At 34.3% G+C, this 18,851-nt stretch overlaps 2 protein-coding genes across 2 annotated transcripts in view; both read right to left on the reverse strand.

Moving 5' to 3' along the window:
- The window catches only part of PlexA (plexin A), a 519,944-nt gene that overhangs the window by 458,896 nt on the left and 42,197 nt on the right, over positions 1-18,851 (reverse strand). The gene's annotated exons all lie outside the window — the stretch shown is intronic.
- On the reverse strand, positions 9,132-9,470 carry LOC140451648 (uncharacterized). The gene has a single exon (XM_072545492.1). The coding sequence runs from the start codon at positions 9,468-9,470 to the stop codon at positions 9,132-9,134; it is 339 nt and encodes a 112-aa protein (XP_072401593.1).

Raw genomic sequence — 18,851 nt, forward strand, 5'->3', positions numbered from 1 at the left:
AGAACAATGGCAAAATTGTATTAGACATACGGAAGACATAATTGTTCAGTCTTCTCAAACCGAGCGAGTTATAGATGAGGTCCGGCCTCTAATTACTCGCATAGGGCATAGACCATTCAGATAGTGACGACTCTGATAGTGAAATATCAGACAGTGAATAGGACAAATTTGCTAAAAAGAAGTAACAAAAAAGTGTTTCGGGAATTCAATTCGGACTTTGTGATGTGTTTTAGTTAAACGATAAAGTACCTTCAGTATAATTACTGGACTGCATACTCTCAATAGCTTTGGTAATAATTACTGGACTACATACTCATGTTTAAACCGTTTGATTTGCTGAGAACTCGGAAGTGATTTAGTGCCAATTTGTTTCCAGGTTATATTTAATACAGTGTCTGCAGAAAGTAAAGTCCTGGATGTATTTTATTGGCAAGTATTTTTCAATTTTACTGCATGCAAAACCATTCGTATAATTTTCACTCTACGCAAAATAGAGACTTATAGAGACCTTGATGAACATTTGATGTCGACAAATAATTTCGAGTATTCGAAATATTCCGTTCCACTTCTTTTAACACGCCCTGTATATACATATTACATTCATTTTATTTGCCTTTGATACAATAAAATCCAATATTATTACTGAACATAAAATACAGGAAATTAAATATTTCTCCTTTTCAAGCAATCGGAATTAAATATTAACGCCCCACTGTTTGAGGCCGACTGATCATATCTTAATTGCATATCGGCCATCATAGGGTAAAAGAAATTTATCAGTTTATTGTTTTTTATAGTGCTAATTTTTTGGGTCCTTATTTTGGAACTGTTTATGTATAAACAAATTTTTGGTGTACTGTAAATATTTTTTCAGCAAATCGAATCAAAACTTTTTGTATTGTATAGTATACGCCGCCCGATATGGCTTATTTGACATTAATTTTTTTTTCAGACTAAAAAAAAGGAGAATTGATAAAATAATGGCTCTTTTGTCTCCAGTTGGTGCTAAAAGCGACCCAGAAAGTAGTAGTGATGACGAACAAGAGGTATTATCTCGTAATTTTTTGAAAGAATTCACAGAAGACACATATGATGTTGAAGAAAATATAACTTCTGAAGAAGATATAGAAGAAGCTGTAGAAATATTACCTGTTTCAGTCAGTAAACGAATAATAGCAGCAGCTACTCCCTCGGTAGTGCCACAATTTTCTCCAGTAATCCAAAAACAAGCAAGTTCTTCAATAAAACGGAAGGTGAAAAAAGATGAGCCTTGATTCAACTGGACGACTGATGATTTTGAATATGAGGTAACAACGGAACAAAGTAATGATTTTACAAAACCCCAAAATATAAAAACACCTTTGTAATATTTTAAAACCTTTTTTATAGGCCAGATATTGTTGAATTAATCGTAGAACAAACTAATCTGTATTCGAATCTATCGAACTTTTAATGGGGATTGTTGACATGCCGACGTACACGGACTATTGGCCTGAAGAGACGCGATATGAACTTATTGCAAATGTAATGTCACTAAAGAAGTATCAAGCAATACGACGCAGCCTAGATTTTGTCAACAATGAGGAGTTGAATAATGACAGATATTTCAAAATAAGGCCTATTTTAGATCGTGTGCGAAGAAAGTGAGTCACAATTGAATCAGGGCCTAGATGTTCAGTGGATGAAATGATGGTCCCATACAAGGGGAAAAAGGAAGGCTCTAGAAGACAATATGTGAAGAACAAACCAAAAAATGGAGTTTCAAAATGTTTGTTCGTTGTGGCGTATCAGGGATAGTGTATCATGAGGGATTTTATCGGAGTATTGATAATTTTTCTCTAAAATGCATCGTTTTCGAGTTATAAACAATAAATAAACAAACACATTTAGCGCCACGCTGTAATTGGTTATTCACTTTCTGGAACCAAATATTTAAAATACCTTTTTTTCTTGAAACCTGTTTTTAAATGTTTATTATTATATTTTAAACCACACTTTTTTTCAGCTTTTCTTTGTGATTTTTTTTTAGTGTCCACTGGTGGTCACGCGGTCCCAGGTTGTAATTTTACATTGTGGGACCAAATGTTCACCAGTGGTCACGCATTTGATTATTTCAGTTGTACAGAAGAAGAATTAATTTGGGAGTTGGAAAATTTGTCTGATGTTGAAGCAGCAGACCATTCCGAGAACGACTCCATTGTAGATCGAGATTACTCATATGATGAAAGAAGCTCCGATTCAAGTGAGGATGAATTAATTGTATCTGATGTCGAGAACGAAGCTGTTGAAGCAGTTCCTTTTACCGATTAAATACCCCAGACCAAGTGGGAGCCTGTGGCAGAGGACAGCTTAAAATTTAATTTTCTCCATGCCTACTTCGGTGTACCTGAATCCAGAATCCAGAAAGTTTATAAGCCTCTCCTATAAGTTACTTTGAACACTTCATAGACGATGAGATTATCTCATTGTTTGTGGAAGAATCCAATAGATTTGTTGCACAAAGAAATACTGCGAATGAAGCTGCCTCAACAGGAAAGGAAACTCGAAGACTCGAATAAATGGGTTGATGCTGATTGTACAGAGATGCGAAAGTTTTTGGGCATAATTTTGTCGATGGGACTTATGTATTTGCCAAAATTGAGGGATTACTGGAGGAAAAAAAGAATTTATGAAAATGGTAACATAATGAGCCGCAATAGATTTAAGATGTTACCACAAAATCTCTAATTTTTTAAACGTACTAGAAAAGAAATTTAAAGAATCTTATATTCCCGAAGAAGAACTTGGTATTGACGAAAGCAATGTACCATTTCGAGAACGTATTTTTTCCGACAGTACATTCCCAATAAAAAACATAAGTATGGGATAAAGGTTTTCAAACTCTGTATTGCTGGAGGCTATACACGGTCGTTTAAAGTCTACAGAGGGAAAGAAAGAGCGCACGATACATCAGTTGCCGAAAAAAATTGTAACAACATTGATGGAGCGACTTTTGGATGTAGGTAGAACTTTATATACCGATAATTGGTACACTAGTATTTCGCTGTCTAATAGTCTAATGTCTAATTCAACGGCAAACACATTTAGTAGGAACACTAAGGACAAACAGAAAATATAGTCCCCCAGATGTGGTAAAAGCTAAACTCAGAAAGGGTGATGTCGAGGTCCAACAAAACTAAAATAAAACAGTTGTGTGCAAATGGAAAGATAAAAGAGATGTTCTTATGCTCCGTATCAAACATGACGACTCTATGGTGACAGTAAATCGCAGAGGACAAGAAGTTCATAAACCAGCGATGGTTGCAAATTACAACAAAGGAAAAGCTTTTGCCGACACTTCTGACCAGATGGCATTAGGGTGCGTTCATTACGAAGACCGTGACATGGTATCCTCGCCTAGAGTATAGCACTGACAGTGAACGCTCGCATTTAAAATATAGCATTTATTTTACGTAGCGATGATAATATAATACTATCCTATGGTCCGATCGAGGGTCGGCGCCTCGTTATGAACGCACATTTATGCGCCATACGTGAGAAGAACCGTCAAGTGGTATAAGCGACTCGTTTTTTATTTTGTTACTTCAACAGCTATGGTAAATGCTGTGCATCTGTATAACAAAATTAATAAGAAGAAATTGGGTATAATTTCAAAGATATAAATCCCATACTTATCTTCCAAGATAAAATACTTCTTGAAAGAATACGAGGGACAAAACAGAGTTACCAGAAAAAGGTGCAGCCCATACTACAAGACTATGTCTCGGCGACAAAATCCAGTTTATACTCGTAAAAAAGCGAAAATAATTAATACATATTGCGATAAGTGTAACCTGCCAATGTGCCTCGAATGTTTTCCAAAGCATCTAGCAACTATCTCATTTCCAGAAATTTAATTTTTATTATTTTTGTTGTATTACAAATACGTTAAGACTACTTGTTTTTTAATATTTTTCTCAGTTTGTTCGTTTATTTTTATTAATATTGGGGAAGAATTAAATTTATTTTGTAATAAACGATGTAAAAACACACAATTATATCAGTTTTTTGTACTGCCAAAAATCACAACCGATACATTTATTTTGCCCGGTCCACGTAAAATTTTGTTGTTTCCTAGGACCACTGAATACGTCACCATACGTCAAACTAATATAAACCGTGCTCACATTATGGCCACGGTGACTTGAAGCGAGTAACATCAAATGTCCACGGATGGGCACGCGGTCTTAAAGGATACATTGAAAATGTCCACTGGTGACACATGGCGCTAAAAAGGTCTTAACAACGCAAACATTGTTAAAGCTCGATAACTTGGTAAAAAATTAATATTTTTAAATGTTATGTTTGTATGTGATTAAGCCACAATTATTGGTTGTAATGAAAATCAAATTTTTAATTAACAAATGTTTGACGTTTCGATTTGCACTCCGGAAATCTTTTTCAAAAAAGATTATTATACAAATTTTAAAAAAATGTATAATCAAATTTTTTGTTATTGGTTATAAAGCTAAGTAACTAAATTCAAAGAATGTCTGGTAATTGATGTGTCGCCAATTTTGTTTATTTCACTTTTGTTGTCTTTTCTCTTGTATTTTCACTTCCAATCTTAATAAAAAGAGGTCATTTTAGAACTAAATCGTTTTCTCATTTGTTGTAAACCACCCATTGTTTGTAAATCTCTGTAGTGATTTAAAACAAAGCCAATATCGATTATGACGACATCATCCTGTACAAATTCTCCAACAAACTTCTGTCTACCTAGCAAACTTAGAACAAGTAAGTAGACAGGCCACTAAAACGGAAGCTTCCTATGGTTTATTAATAATAAAGGGAATTTTCTATAGTTCGCTTCGATAATGTCCGACGCTCCAAACTGCGATCAAGAAGTGCCTGAGACAAGTTAGAGCTATCTGATACTTCACTATTTCATTAATAATAGCAAAGGGAATAACTAAATTATTTCTTGAAAGTATCAACGTGTTGGAACCAAATAATAATACCGAGTTGAAGCTAGAGACGAGAGAATTAAGAAAAAACCGCCGTATTTTTTTATAACATCCTTAATTTTGAGTTTGATTTATATCAAAGTAGTAACTAAACATTCCGTGAGTAATGATATATACAAAGCTACTTTTGCTATTGCAATTACATATACAGGGTGTCTAGAAACTCTTCTGACAAATGAAAACCGGAGATCCCTCAGATAATTTTAAGACAATTTATAGTATAGGGAAATAAGCAAAAAAAATAGACCCTGTTCGGGACCGTGACTAATCCAGATATCTGACAATTTTTTTAGTTATTATAGGCCTATATAAAGAAAACCTATATGTTTTCCGCATAAATTTCGGCGTCTTTTTTTATTATTAACAATTTAGTGTAAAAAATGTCATAATAACTAAAAAAATTGTCAGATATCTGGATTAGTCACAGTCCCGAGAAAAATCTGATTTCCGGGTCTATTAACCCAATTCACCTAGTCCAAAATGCTTCCTAAAGGACCTAGAGCTCTTTGAAAAAGACGCCTTGTAATTAGTTTTTTTAAATACCTCTAAAACGCTTCTATTTAGAAAAACGAAAACTGGTACAATTATTTATCCTCTATATCGATTCCATTAATTGCGAGTTTCTCGTCCCTATCATAGGCGTCCGTTTTGCGTAGGTCAGCGGTTATTTTAACGCATAACTTTTTTGTCTAACTTTTAAACATTCGTGATACTAGATTAATTAATTTTCAGGTATTGTAGTACTAAAAGGTACTTTCACTTTAAGTCGGTAGGATACACCGTTTTCTAAAAAAATAGATTTGAATATTTTTTGTTTTTTCGTCATGAAAGTTAAATTAATATTTTTTGTACTAGTTGGCTTTGAACTGCCAACAGAAATACGTTTTCCATTGTCAAATTGTTGTCAGTTCGCGAAGTTTATCTTTTAGTTTTTTACTTTGTGTCATTTAAACACAACAATTTCAATTCAACAAAAATGGTTTTTACTAATGAGGAATACGCTGATGTATGCTATCCCAATCGTGAGCATTCCACTCACTCAAAATTTACAGCTCTTCAACAACCATTAATAGAAACAGGTTCAGAGGTCCCAAAAAATAAAGTAACAGGGCGACACAATACTGTAACCGCAGTACATGAAAATGTTAGTTTAATAGAAGTTCGGAAAAATCGAGAAATTAGCGTTCGAAGACTCTCTGCCATGTATCTCACAATTTCAAAATCTTTCGTAGGAAATATCTTACACAACGAAAGTTCATATATTTTTCATTTTACTAAGGTACAAGCTCTGCGACAAGAAGATTTTCCTGCTCGTGAAAAAATCGCTAGATTGTACAAAATGAAAAAAATAAAAATGAAGATTTTTTCAGATTTTTGAGTCTCAGTGTTTTGTTTTGCGACGAACCTACATTTACAAATCCGCAGGTTGTCCACAACTTTAAGGATCAGCTTAGGTTTAGTTTAGTTCAGTTCCTCTGCCTTTTTTATTACTCTCGATCCCGTAGGTAGGACTAATCTTAGTACGCCATCATAAAGAACGTTTCACAATGTGGGTCCGAGAACTATCCCTGCGGAACACCTGCGTTGATGTTAAACTTGTCTTTAGGTTCAATTTCGATTGTCCTATCTTTCAGGTAATCACCCACCATATTAAAAGATATTTGGATATGCCTTTTTTGTTTCCAATTTATTAAGTATTACTCCCCAATCAGCGTTATTGAACGCCTTTTCAAGATCTACTGTCGCAACATGTTTACAGCATGAATTGTAGACCTACCTTTTCTGAAACCATAATTTAATCGCTCATAATTTTCTTATCCTCTAGTTCTTCCTCTAGTCCTTCCCTAATCAGGAACTCCAGTAGTTTGCAGAGAGTATCCAGTAACGCAATTGGTCTATACGATTTTACGTGATCGGAGTCTTTGGCTTTCTTTAGCACCAGGATTACCTTGCTACTTTCCATTATTATGGGAATGATTGTGTTCGAAATAGTCTATTCATTATTCCCATTCCTTAACAGCTTATGGTGGAATTCCATCTAGTCCAGGAGATTTTCCATTTTTCATAGCTCTAAAGGCGTCTTGCAATTCATTCAGTGTTAAAGGAGCAACATCTGCTGGTGTACGGTCCCTTTAGAACTTTCGATCTGGCCGTCTCTTTTGTCAAATATTGCAGCTATTCCTAAGGCTGGAGGTTACCTTATTTTTTTACGACAATGTGGTAGCCGGCCCCCCACAAGGCTTAGTTTACTTCCTCACAGAGCTGATTCCACCTTGTGATTTACGGATCAGGTTTCTTAGTAATCTTCTTGCTTCTTTCAGCTCCTCCTGTATCTCCATTAGTAAGTTATTATGTCTGGGCGATCGGTTGACCGCGGCGATGGGTAATCATTTTCCGATAAACCTTGCAACCTAAGTGATGGCTCGTCTTTAAAGCAGTTCCATTCCTCATATGGCTTAATTGAGTTATTGTGTCTATTATTGAAATATTAGAGGTCGCGAAGTTGCACCAGCCACAATTAACTCACTTCACTTGGCTCTAGAAGAGAAATGGCAAATCATCCAGCAAGATAATAGTCGCAACATAGACAGTATGAGAAGACGTGTACATGCAGTTAGAGAGGCTAGAGGAGGCAATACAAAGTATTAAGTTATTTTTTAGTAGTTTTTCTTTGTTATTTGCGTACTTAGGTTAAGTTACATTTAAGTTGTTTTTTTATGTTTTGTTATTGTTATCATTGTTCATTAAAACCAAGATCATACCATTGCTGTTAATCATTATTTAAATACAGTGCTTCTGGGATGTCGATATGATATTCCTTCGATATCAGTCACCAAAGCCCCCATCGTCGTATTACAAATTAATAAAAAGATAATGGTAATAATAGGAAAAGTCGTAAATTGTGGGTGGCAAAGTCATTTCGCTCCTAAAGATGAACCAATCCATATTTTCACATTAAACAAAAAGCATAATATTTAGAAGACATGGTTGCAACCGAAAAACAACACAGTTTTACGAAAATCTGCTGACGAAATTATTCCACAAGATGTTTTAAAGTTGGATTAAAAACCACCTTTCGATTAACCCCGTATAATATTTCAAATACAAAATTTTACAAAAAAACTCACTATGCTAAATTAAAATTTATAAATTTTTACACAGTGTGCTAAAAAAATCGTCAAAATAGGGCTAAAAATAAAAAAACAGAAATACTTGAATTTGACCAAAATTTTCCCCGTTGCGTTTATTTGCATCTGATAGAAAAAGCTTGGGTCTAATTGAAACGTAAATCTTTATATAACTCTATAAAATGTCGTATAACATATTTTGTCTTCCTTGTAAACGTTTAACACACATGGAGTTTATTCGACACCGCATAAAATGTAACAGGTACCTAAAATGTCATATCAACTTTCCCAATTATTCGTTGAACTACATAGTTAGTTATAAACTCTTAGAATATTTACTGATTAAATTGTAAGCTTTTAAAAATATTTTAAAGTAATCATTTAAGTGGGAATTTCCAATATAGGTAGGTACGTTTGGTTTATCAACAAAGTAAACACACCCAAATAATCACGTCTACGAAATACCGTGCAAAAAACTCGCTCTAAGGCAAGGTATTTAATATAAATGGAATAATCCATCACAATCTTATAAACGCGTCCTTGATGGATTTAGTAACAGGTGATAAAATACTCGTATTAGTTTCGTTCAATATTACTTTTTGAAGTGCCTACTTATCGCTCGGCATGCCTGTATGTTTTTACACAGGCCATAATTGTCCATAATTATAAAATATTAAAAATATTCATCTTCGTACATGGAGCTAAATTAGTGAGAAGACAAAAGGAAAAATAAGATAGAATTGTAAAGCACGCCTTGAGTATCATGGCGTGCTTAAAACAAAAAAATGCTTCGGGCTCATGATTGGTTCTCAAATAAGAATTACACGTTTATTCAGGACTCCAAGTCATGCTAGAAGGTAATACCTGTTAAAAAACTCGTCTCTAAGTAGAAAGTTCTCAACAGACCTGGTAATTCGCAGGACCTTAATCAGATTGAAAATCTTATGGCCGTTGACCCAAAAGCAAATATCGAATGAACTTATCACCAAACCTGGGCTCATAGATGCATTGACCTAATTGATCTAGGAATACGTTTATTCAAAAATCGACGTTGCAGAAGATCGTTAACTAGTTCCATACCAAGAGCTTCTGGAAAATGTCTTCTAGGCATTTTATCTATCTCATTTGATTTATATTTGTTTATTACAAATGAATTGATACCGGCTACATTCATTGCAGAATAAAAAATGACCAAAGGCCATCGGCGAGTGGCTCGAGCGTAATTGTAGGCGGCATACATTTTATCAACTAGATCTAATCCTCCTTTGGATTTATTATAGTCAATGATGATGTCTGGCTTGCCCGTTAATCCGTCGAGCAAATCGTCGTGGTGCATCGTTGAGAGTAAAATAACGTTTATGTTTTTTCTGGGTACGACACAATCGTACATTTTTCTCTAAAAGCAAACATACTTGTTTTTTTTTTGGTCTCTTAGGATCAGGTAATTGACTTTTGTTTTTTCTCATAGTGCCGATCATAGTCAGATGATGTTCGTTCAAAAGAAGATCGGCAAGCTGAGGCTCGTGAAGAAATTGTCGATTGTGAGAACCCGATATAGGACTGCAGAGGCGAGGAACGAAGGAAATATTGCTCGTATCAACTTTATATATTCATGTTCGAACATTCATGTTCGACAATTTGTGTATTTGCTTTAAATAAACAAAAAATTCAAAAGTTATGACGTTTATTATGTACAATTGAAGTATGTAAACCTATATACAGAGTACATAGTTAAAATATATAGATAGGAAAACATTTACGTACTGGATCATCTACATGTTTAAAAGAAGTCTTTGATAGATTTCTGCGTCAACTTCTGGCCTCGTTTTGATGCTGCGATGTTGCGCCAACGCTGAAGATAAAGGACATTGGTAGGGATTTACTCTTCTTGTTACTCAATGTAGGCGAGACAACTCCAATCGCCTTCAATGGTGGCATGACGTTTGGTGGCAAGACAAAACAGCTTTAATGTCACCGCTAGCCAACGAACTTGCATCTGGATAAGATGGCGCGTTGTCCAGAAGAAGAATAGCTTTTCTTGGTAGTTTTTTTTAATAAGGCCTCAACAACGCAAACAAAGCCCTTAAAAAACCAATCTTTGAAAGTTGGGCAATCCATCCACGCATTACGTTGGTTCCTGTACATGGTGGGTAGGCAGTGTACTTGAATATTTTTAAAAGCCCTTGGATGCTTCGATTTTTCAATAAGTAAAGGTCTTAATTTTAAGGATCCAGAAGAGTTGCTACACATCAACAGAATTACTCGTTCTTTGCTTTTTTGAGGCCATAAGGCCATGTTCTAAAATGAGATCTCTCAATTTTAAATTAAACGGCTCAATTTCAGATGAATCGGCAGAAAGTTTGTCACCCGAATTGTTTAGTTCTCGGATACCATACCTCTTCTTTTATCTGCCGAGCCAACCATCACTTACAGTAAAATTTTCCTCGCATCCTTAAACCGTTTGTGAAACTAGACAGCCTTAGCTTGAAGCATGTGGCCACTAATTGGACTTCCCAACCCTAGAAGATTAAAAAACCATACAAATGTAGCTTTAAAAGTCTGTTCGTATTCTCCTTGCTTCATGGTTTTTCGCAACAAATCACTTCCACCACTCACACTTTTATTAACCCATTATTCAATATCTTTTCGTTTATGTCGCCAATCTCCCACAGTCACTTCTCCAACAGCTAGGTCAGCAGCAATCTTCTTTACTGACTTACCCTTATCCAAGCGTTTTATAGCACTTAATTTTGTTTCTAAACAAAAGTCATCACAGCTAGTTGTTCGATTTGTGGGACAAATCGAACAACTAGCTGTGATGACTCAGATGGTAGGGGATTGGGCGGGGAGGCGGCCAGTAGAAGAATATTGGCTAGAACAATAACACTCGTTAATGACTTATCTCTTCAGCGTACCAACAGCCAGCGCACACGCTTTCACTTGATCTCGCTCTTCAGTCTCAAGCTAATTTATAACATAATTTGTTCTTTTTAATTACTACCTTGGTTAATCCAGAGGCTCTGTTAGTCGGGACTCGGATAATCGCGAGTCTACTGTATTTGAATATTTTTCAAAAATGTTGGTGCCACGTTAATTTTGTCGTTGTCACAACTAGTCCCAATTGATAAAACTCAACTATATTGGTAATAAAATCATCGACGATTGCCAATTTTGTTCCAAGTAAATACTCATTACAAAAACGGATAAAAGTCTAGCTTCGATAATTTTTTGTAAATGTTGAAACTTTTCACGAAATTCTAGATTCTTTCCACGTCACATACACGAACGGTTAGTATTCATTATGGTCATTATCGGATTAATTAAATTCTATTAATCACCAGTAATTAAAAATAACATGAAAAAACATACTTTTCGAATGGTCTGTGCCGATTACATGGTCCGGTTATGATAACAGACTACTGCGACGATATTTTCAGTGTTAAGCCTGACAAAATAATGTGATGTTCATTAGCGGATTCCACAATCAAAAATGTTTAATTGGACAACTTTTGAGTGTTTGACTGTAATTTCTATTATACATAGTCTTACTTAATACTCTTTTAATGGTAAATGCTTAGTCTGTGAGTAGGATGTAAGCTGACCACAAGAGGATCAATGTTCGTAATTTCGGAATTTAGTGTTTTAAAACTCAGGAAAACGAATTAGTTATTTTATTTTATTGTACACAGTTATTACTAGATTTGGGCAAATATGCAAAATGGATATATTGCATATTTTATGCGAATATCTGGGAATTTTGCATATTTTGCAAATTTTAATATAATACCAATACGTATGAATGTATATTAATATGAAAATAAATATTTTAAATATTGCTAAAATATCAGTGACTGTCATGCAATAATCGTGCAGTTACTTGAATGGAATTTCTTCTACTGATGCCTTTAGTTTAAGATGAATTAGTCTCTTCAAATATACCGCTTTCAAAATTATCCAATGAAAACTTAAATTTTTTTTAATATTGTACATTGAATATTTCAAGTGAAAGAACTCTAAAGAGAAACCATGTGAACTCGTTGTACTAGTGATAAATAATATAAAAACTAATATTGGTGAAAATTACTTCTAAAGGCGCGTACACATCTGGCGAACGCATGTGACCGAAGCTCTTCGACCGAATTTATTCTATGTTTTCGACGTTCGATGGAAAATTTGGTCTTTCATCCACATTACAGCGAACGAATTCGTTTGCAGTCTTTTGCAGTTTGTATATTATTATTAGTGAGGCGGAGGCCGAAGCAGTAAAAGACCTCCCCAAAAAACGACGAAAACGGCGCTGGTGAACAACATCATTGTTCAAAAGCAGAAGCCAGAATAGAGGGATAGGCTTATTTAATGATCTAAAACCTGAAATGAAATAGGGGTTTTTTCAAAATTTTTGTAGAATGAAGTCTACTGATTTTGAATGGTTATTTAATGAAATTGGTCCAAAAATCGCGAAAGAAAATACAAAGTTTAGAGAAGCGATTGATATAAACCAATAAGTTTTAAACAAGAAGAATTAGTCCACTCCATTATTGCAAATTAGAAAATCAAAACAAAATCGAACTCTAGCGAAGGAAAACAGATGCGTTTGCTATCGTTTGTTGGGGCGTACACATTTACCGAAGGTGTTTGGTCGCAAGGCTTCGTCCACATGCGTTCGCCAAATGTGTACGCGCTGCTGTAAGTGTGTGTTGATGAAACTACTGATTCGTCAGGAAGATATATCACTTATTTAATGATTGGAGTTCTAAGCGATCAGATCTTACCAAAATCCTATTTAATTTGATGCCAGTCATTAGAAAAAACCAACTCTGCAACAATATCACGTTTTGTACAAGAAGAAATATCAAATGTTTTTCTTCATGCAGCTGTTCCTAGCCATAAATTATTTCTTTTATCCGATGCTGTACCATATATGGTCAAGCAGGACCAAATTGAAAAATATTTTATACCAACTTAATACGCATTACTTGTTTAGAACATGGACTGAACAGAGTTGCGGAAGAAATTAGAAAAAAGTGGGACCACTCTACTCTCATTCCAAGAGAACCAGGCGAGGTTGAACGAGCTGGGCCCGTACACACCTCTTTTGGCCTTACACCACTAATAGGGGCGTCGGTGTCTCGGCACGTACCCGCCTGGAGATTTTAGAGTGGTAGAGGAGAGATCCTCGGCGGCGACCTGTCTACGTGCGAGGTGGAAATTCCTCTGCCTGCGTCACCTGTCCGTCCGTGGGAGGGGATAACGGATGGGTGAGGTAATCGTAACACAGGTACTACGGGGGAGGTGGAGCCCCGCGATGTATATGCGACACGCCACCTTCATTTTGGTGTCGGACTCGTAGGGGCAGTGGAGGCGCTAACGGTCGTATGCCGAAAGGCCAGGTAGACCAGGGTCCTGCCAGTTTTATAATTAAATGGCACAAAGCTCAGCTATGTATAGATCTATTGTAAATAGTACCCCTGTCTATAATTCGTGTGTCTCGGTTTGCCTTTTCCAAGGCAATGTTAAATAGGAGGCAAGCGAGGTCTGAGTCCATCCTTTATCTCAAAGGATCGAGAATTTTCTCCCTGTATCCTAACGCTGGCTTTTAAGTTAGACATTATCATTCTCGTTAATAGGAAGAGTTTTTCTGGTATACCAAACTCACGCATTGGTTGGTATAGTACTGTTCTCTTGACACTGTCGTATGCGGCCTTGAAGTCGACGAATAGGTGATGGGTTTCAATGTTAAACTCTAATGTTTTCTAGAGGATCTGTCTTATTTAGGAGTAAATCCGGCCTAGTATTTTCCAACTATGCCAACTGTGTAAACTTGTGTAAAATGTAAAAATGTAGATTTTATCCCATAATAAATAAATAGGCATGAAAATTAAATTTTTAAACAATTAATGTTTCAATTACAATAATTTATACAAAATACGTGAAAAACTCATTTAGAATGTGTTGACTAATTTATTTTGTTTATAAATATTTATATGGACGGATAAGTTTTTAATAATTATCATCCAGATATGTATAAGACCCGTGAGAAATCGCTGAGTCGTCCTTATCTTAAAGGATTGTCTTTCTCTCTGTAGATAAATTTTATCTTTGTACCTTTTTTATCATAAGCAATTATTAGTATCTCAATGAGAAAACAATTATTTCCGTAATTGATGATTGATGATAATTTAAATTCCGGGTTAAGGATATATCTGAAAAAAAAATGTTATCACTTACTGTCTGCATTCGTTGTTGAGAGTGTCCGTTTAAATTTACTGTTTGTATTTCCTTCATAGTTTCTCTTGCCTTAAACAATTTCTTTGTATTTTGAAGTGAATACTTCTTATCGCTCGGTATGATGTTTTGCACGGACCCGAAATCTTATTAAGCATGACCCGAAAAATCGAGACGGGTTTAGTAACCTTGCGGTATACCGTAATATATACAGGGTGCGGCAGACTTATTATATTGATACCAAAAGCGAAAGGAAGAAACCAGCGGGTCTAGATTGAATATAGACATTCTTCTTTCTTTCTGATGACCTCAATTGTTATATAGTCATCGTATGTGCAGAAAGCAACACCAATAGCTACCTTTGCACTTTTAAAAGTGATGAGAATAGTGATTTTTATTTCTGAGTTGTCATGCATTAGGATAAGCACTTACGCTTTATTAAAAATTACTTAAAATAGTTTGTTTCGTTTGTGTTTACGTTAGTATAATAATAAAAGTTAAAAGAAATTTAAAATTTTAGGTTTTTATTTGTGTATTTATAGTGATGAAAAAAAAGGTATAAAAAGTAAGACAATATATGCAGAAGATTAGACAAAAAACTTAAGTATACATAATAAAAAAAAGATTAGGGTGTCTTATGTGCATCCCTGAATTTCTGAGAAAACCAATCTCTTCTTGATTAATGTATTAGTATGTACGGATCTGCAACTATCACCCCAACATTAAAATGCAAAGCATAAACTGGTGAGCATGTTTCAAATTTAAATTAAGTATTCTTAACGTACACTTCTACAAAGAAGCTCAACGTATTTTGAGGGAATAAGTTTATAAAACATTACAAGCCAGGCTATATAAATGATGAAAGATTTATTGTAATATAAACACATGATTAATCTCTTTACTTTGGTTTTGTGGAACTTTTTTATGCTTTCAAGGATGGTATAAAGATGTTTTAAATATGTTTTTTAAACAAAGAATATATATGTCTGGTTTGTATAGCTTCAGTTCTTACATTGTTGCCTGGAAGCTTCAACAAGTATAAAAATATCAATTTTCTCAGACCGATAGATACGGTATGTTTGCAACTTTATTCTTACATTTTTCTATTAACTGTCTTAAAATAAAAATGTCATCAGTTAGCGACCTTGCATACATCCAAACTTACTTTCAAATATTCGTTCTTTCGCGTATCCGTCTATTATCAGCCATATTTTTATGTTATAGTGATATTATTTAATAAGCTATGAAACGTCACAAAACCAACAGTAACCGATATACAGATTGCACCAATTTAAAACGGAACATACAATTTAATATATGTCTGTTTGAACTGCATTTGAAATAGTGGACCAATATAAAACGTGGACAAAAATAAATCCATACCCGGTGATAGACATTGTATAAAATATCGTTCAACTATCTGTCTCCTTTAAAGGAAAGAGGAGCTTGCCTTATAGTTGGAGAGATAGAGCCGAAATTTTGAACTGATCAGTAATATGACATTTCTCTATTGGAATATATTCATTGTAACTGGGTTAAGACTTTGCCTTACAGGCGGACGCCCCTCGTGGTACAGGGTGTGGCTATACAGGGATGAAGTTGTCATTTTTTTCGGAAAAATTAACGATCGATAATAGGGCTGAACATTTGCCCAGAGTAAGATCTTGGTATAACTAGACGAAATCCCAAAGGGCGGATGCGAGAGTGGATACATAAGGGGTGGCGGACAGGGGTGAAGTTGCAATTTTTTGGGGAAAAATTAACGATAAGTAATATGTCCGCCATTTTCATGGCTTATTATTTAGCCCCTAAAAACTCTAAATCCAAAAGGGCGGACAGCTGGGTTGGTACAGATAGCCATAAAACGGGGTCAAATGTACCACTTACCTGCGCATTTTAGGTCTCGGTAACAATTTTCAAACTGATTTTATTATGATATTTTTATACCGATTGATTTGGAAATTTGTATGCTCACTTCTGTTACTATTCTGAAAAGCGTCAAGTAGAGTTTTCCTCAAAATTTTCCAAAAAAAATTTCCGTAAATGAAAATTTTCGTAATTTTTTGAGGTAAAATCTAATTTGTAGAATCCTTTCGATTTTCTGTCAGTTATACCATGATTTTTTTCCAAAAATTTTCAAACGATTTTTGCGATAAGAAAAAAAAATTAGAAAAACTTCGTCATTTTTCTCACTCTCATTGATGTTTTCACATTCATCATCTTCGTCACTTTCACTTTCAATAATATCACATTCATTATATGCTTCATTTTCAATCACTACTTCTCGAACTGATTCTGGCATCTGAGGTCCACTAAACCATTTGAATTTATATGTTTCATCTTCAAACTCCCAACCATGTTCTTCAACAATCAATTCTGTGGGTACTTTTTTATGAGCATTTGTCCAAATATTTGAAATATAATGAGCTCGCAGTAGATGTTGGTGTAATTCATCTTGACATGGTGGTAAGCTTGAAGCATCGAAATTTTTTAGTTTTTTTTTTAAGGCTCGTTCACATCATGCAACTATACTGCCGGTTAAATAGTAAAAATCTGACATCGTTTACTTTTCTTTTTGGAATTGTTCTCGTCAGTCCTGTTCCATATAAGTGACTAAGGTTTCAAAAACTTCATTACAATCGAAGTCAGTTTCACCAAGTTGAATAAAAGCATCTTTATACTTATTACATTTAGCGCATGCGTCTAGAAGTACTGATCTAAATGAACGCGCATCATTATTATTTTAATATTTTAAAATAATAATGATGCAAAATTAATGTCCAAACAGAATTTGTAAAATTATAATTAACTAATGAAAAAAAATTCAATCAATTTGAAAGTTAAAAAAAATATTTAAAATATCTACAAAGTAAATTTCAAAACTTAAAAAATTGATAATTCCACTATTAAATTGATTTTTATTAATAATTATTTGTAAAATGTTAAAGGAATTCTACAAATTGAATTTTACCTATTGATAAATAGAAATAATATATTTTGTATTTGATTATTAATGTAATAATAAATCAAATTTTTGCTTATATCTGAACAATCATTATTTATGCAATATAAATTTAAAAACCTTTTTATTGTAATAAAAAATAAGTAAAATTACTATTTGTTATACCAAAAATATTTAATAGTTAACATTATAAAATTACTTTAATTTAATAAAATATTAAATATCAAACATTTATTCAATTAAAAATTAATTCGTAAAATATTTGTATTTAAGAAAAAAATGTGTTTTGTAAAGTAAATATGACTTTAGTTTGAAAAAAAAACATTATCATAATATCATTTTAAAACTACAAAATATTCTATAAAAGATTCAGACGATGACGTAGAGGTTTATCAAATGTTTTAGAAAAGTTTTTCTAAATTTTTTTTTCTTATCGGAAAAATCGTTTGAAAATTTTTGGAAAAAAATCATGGTATAACTTACAGAAAATTGAAAGGATTCTACAAATTAGATTTTACCTCAAAAAATTACGAAAATTTTCATTTACGGAAATTTTTTTGGAAAATTTTGAGGAAAACTCTACTTGACGCTTCTCATAATAGTAACAGAAGTGAGCATACAAATTTTCAAATCAATAGGTATAAAAATATCATAATAAAATCAGTTTGAAAATTGTACCGAGACCTAAAATGCGCAGGCAAGTGGTACATTTGACCCCGTTTTGTGGCTCTCTGTACCAACCCAGCTGTCCGACCTTTTGGATTTAAAGTTTTTAGAGGCTAAATAATGAGCCATGGCGGACATATTACTTATCGTTAATTTTTCCCCAAAAAATTGCAACTTCACCCCTGTCCGCCACCCCTTATGTATCCACTCTCGCGTCCGCCCTTTGGGATTTCGTCTAGTTATACCAAGATCTTACTCTGGGCAAATTTTCAGCCATATTATCGATCGTTAATTTTTCCGAAAAAAATTTCAACTTCATCCCTGTATAGCCACCCCCTGTACCACGAGGGGCGTCCGCCTGTAAGGCAAAGTCTTAACCCAGTTACAATGAATATATTCCAATAGAGAAATGTCATATTACTGATCAGTTCAAAATTTCGGCTCTATCTCTTGGACTATAAGGAAGCGATAAGTGGTTTGACAGCATAATAACCGCTTGTTTAGTTTAGTTTTTTCAGTGATTCTAGGCAACCTATTTGGGTGGAGTTTTGACTTGTTCTTGAATGAGTTCCGAATCCAGCAGCCCGCCGAAGTATTGGATTTTTATAATATAATTATTTGACAACCTTTTGTTGGCCAACCACCTAGAGCGGAGTTGAGCCGAAATTGATTCCGAAATTGAGCCGAAATTCCTATGTTCCGTTTTAAATTCGTTCAATCTGTATACATTAAGAATCTAAAAGAAAACCCAGATCACTACCAAAGAACTATTGATAAAGATTACATGACCAATTCGACAGCCCTCAATTAATGGAAATCGACCTTGATAGTGACAAAGAAATCGGAGGTCCGCAGCAACAAAAC

This window comes from Diabrotica undecimpunctata, chromosome 10, assembly GCF_040954645.1.
Source record: "Diabrotica undecimpunctata isolate CICGRU chromosome 10, icDiaUnde3, whole genome shotgun sequence".
Lineage (NCBI taxonomy): Eukaryota > Metazoa > Arthropoda > Insecta > Coleoptera > Chrysomelidae > Diabrotica > Diabrotica undecimpunctata.

Bases quoted from the DNA above. Each gene is read 5' to 3' on its own strand.
- LOC140451648 (XM_072545492.1), bottom strand. From the start codon at position 9,470: ATGCACCACGACGATTTGCTCGACGGATTAACGGGCAAGCCAGACATC.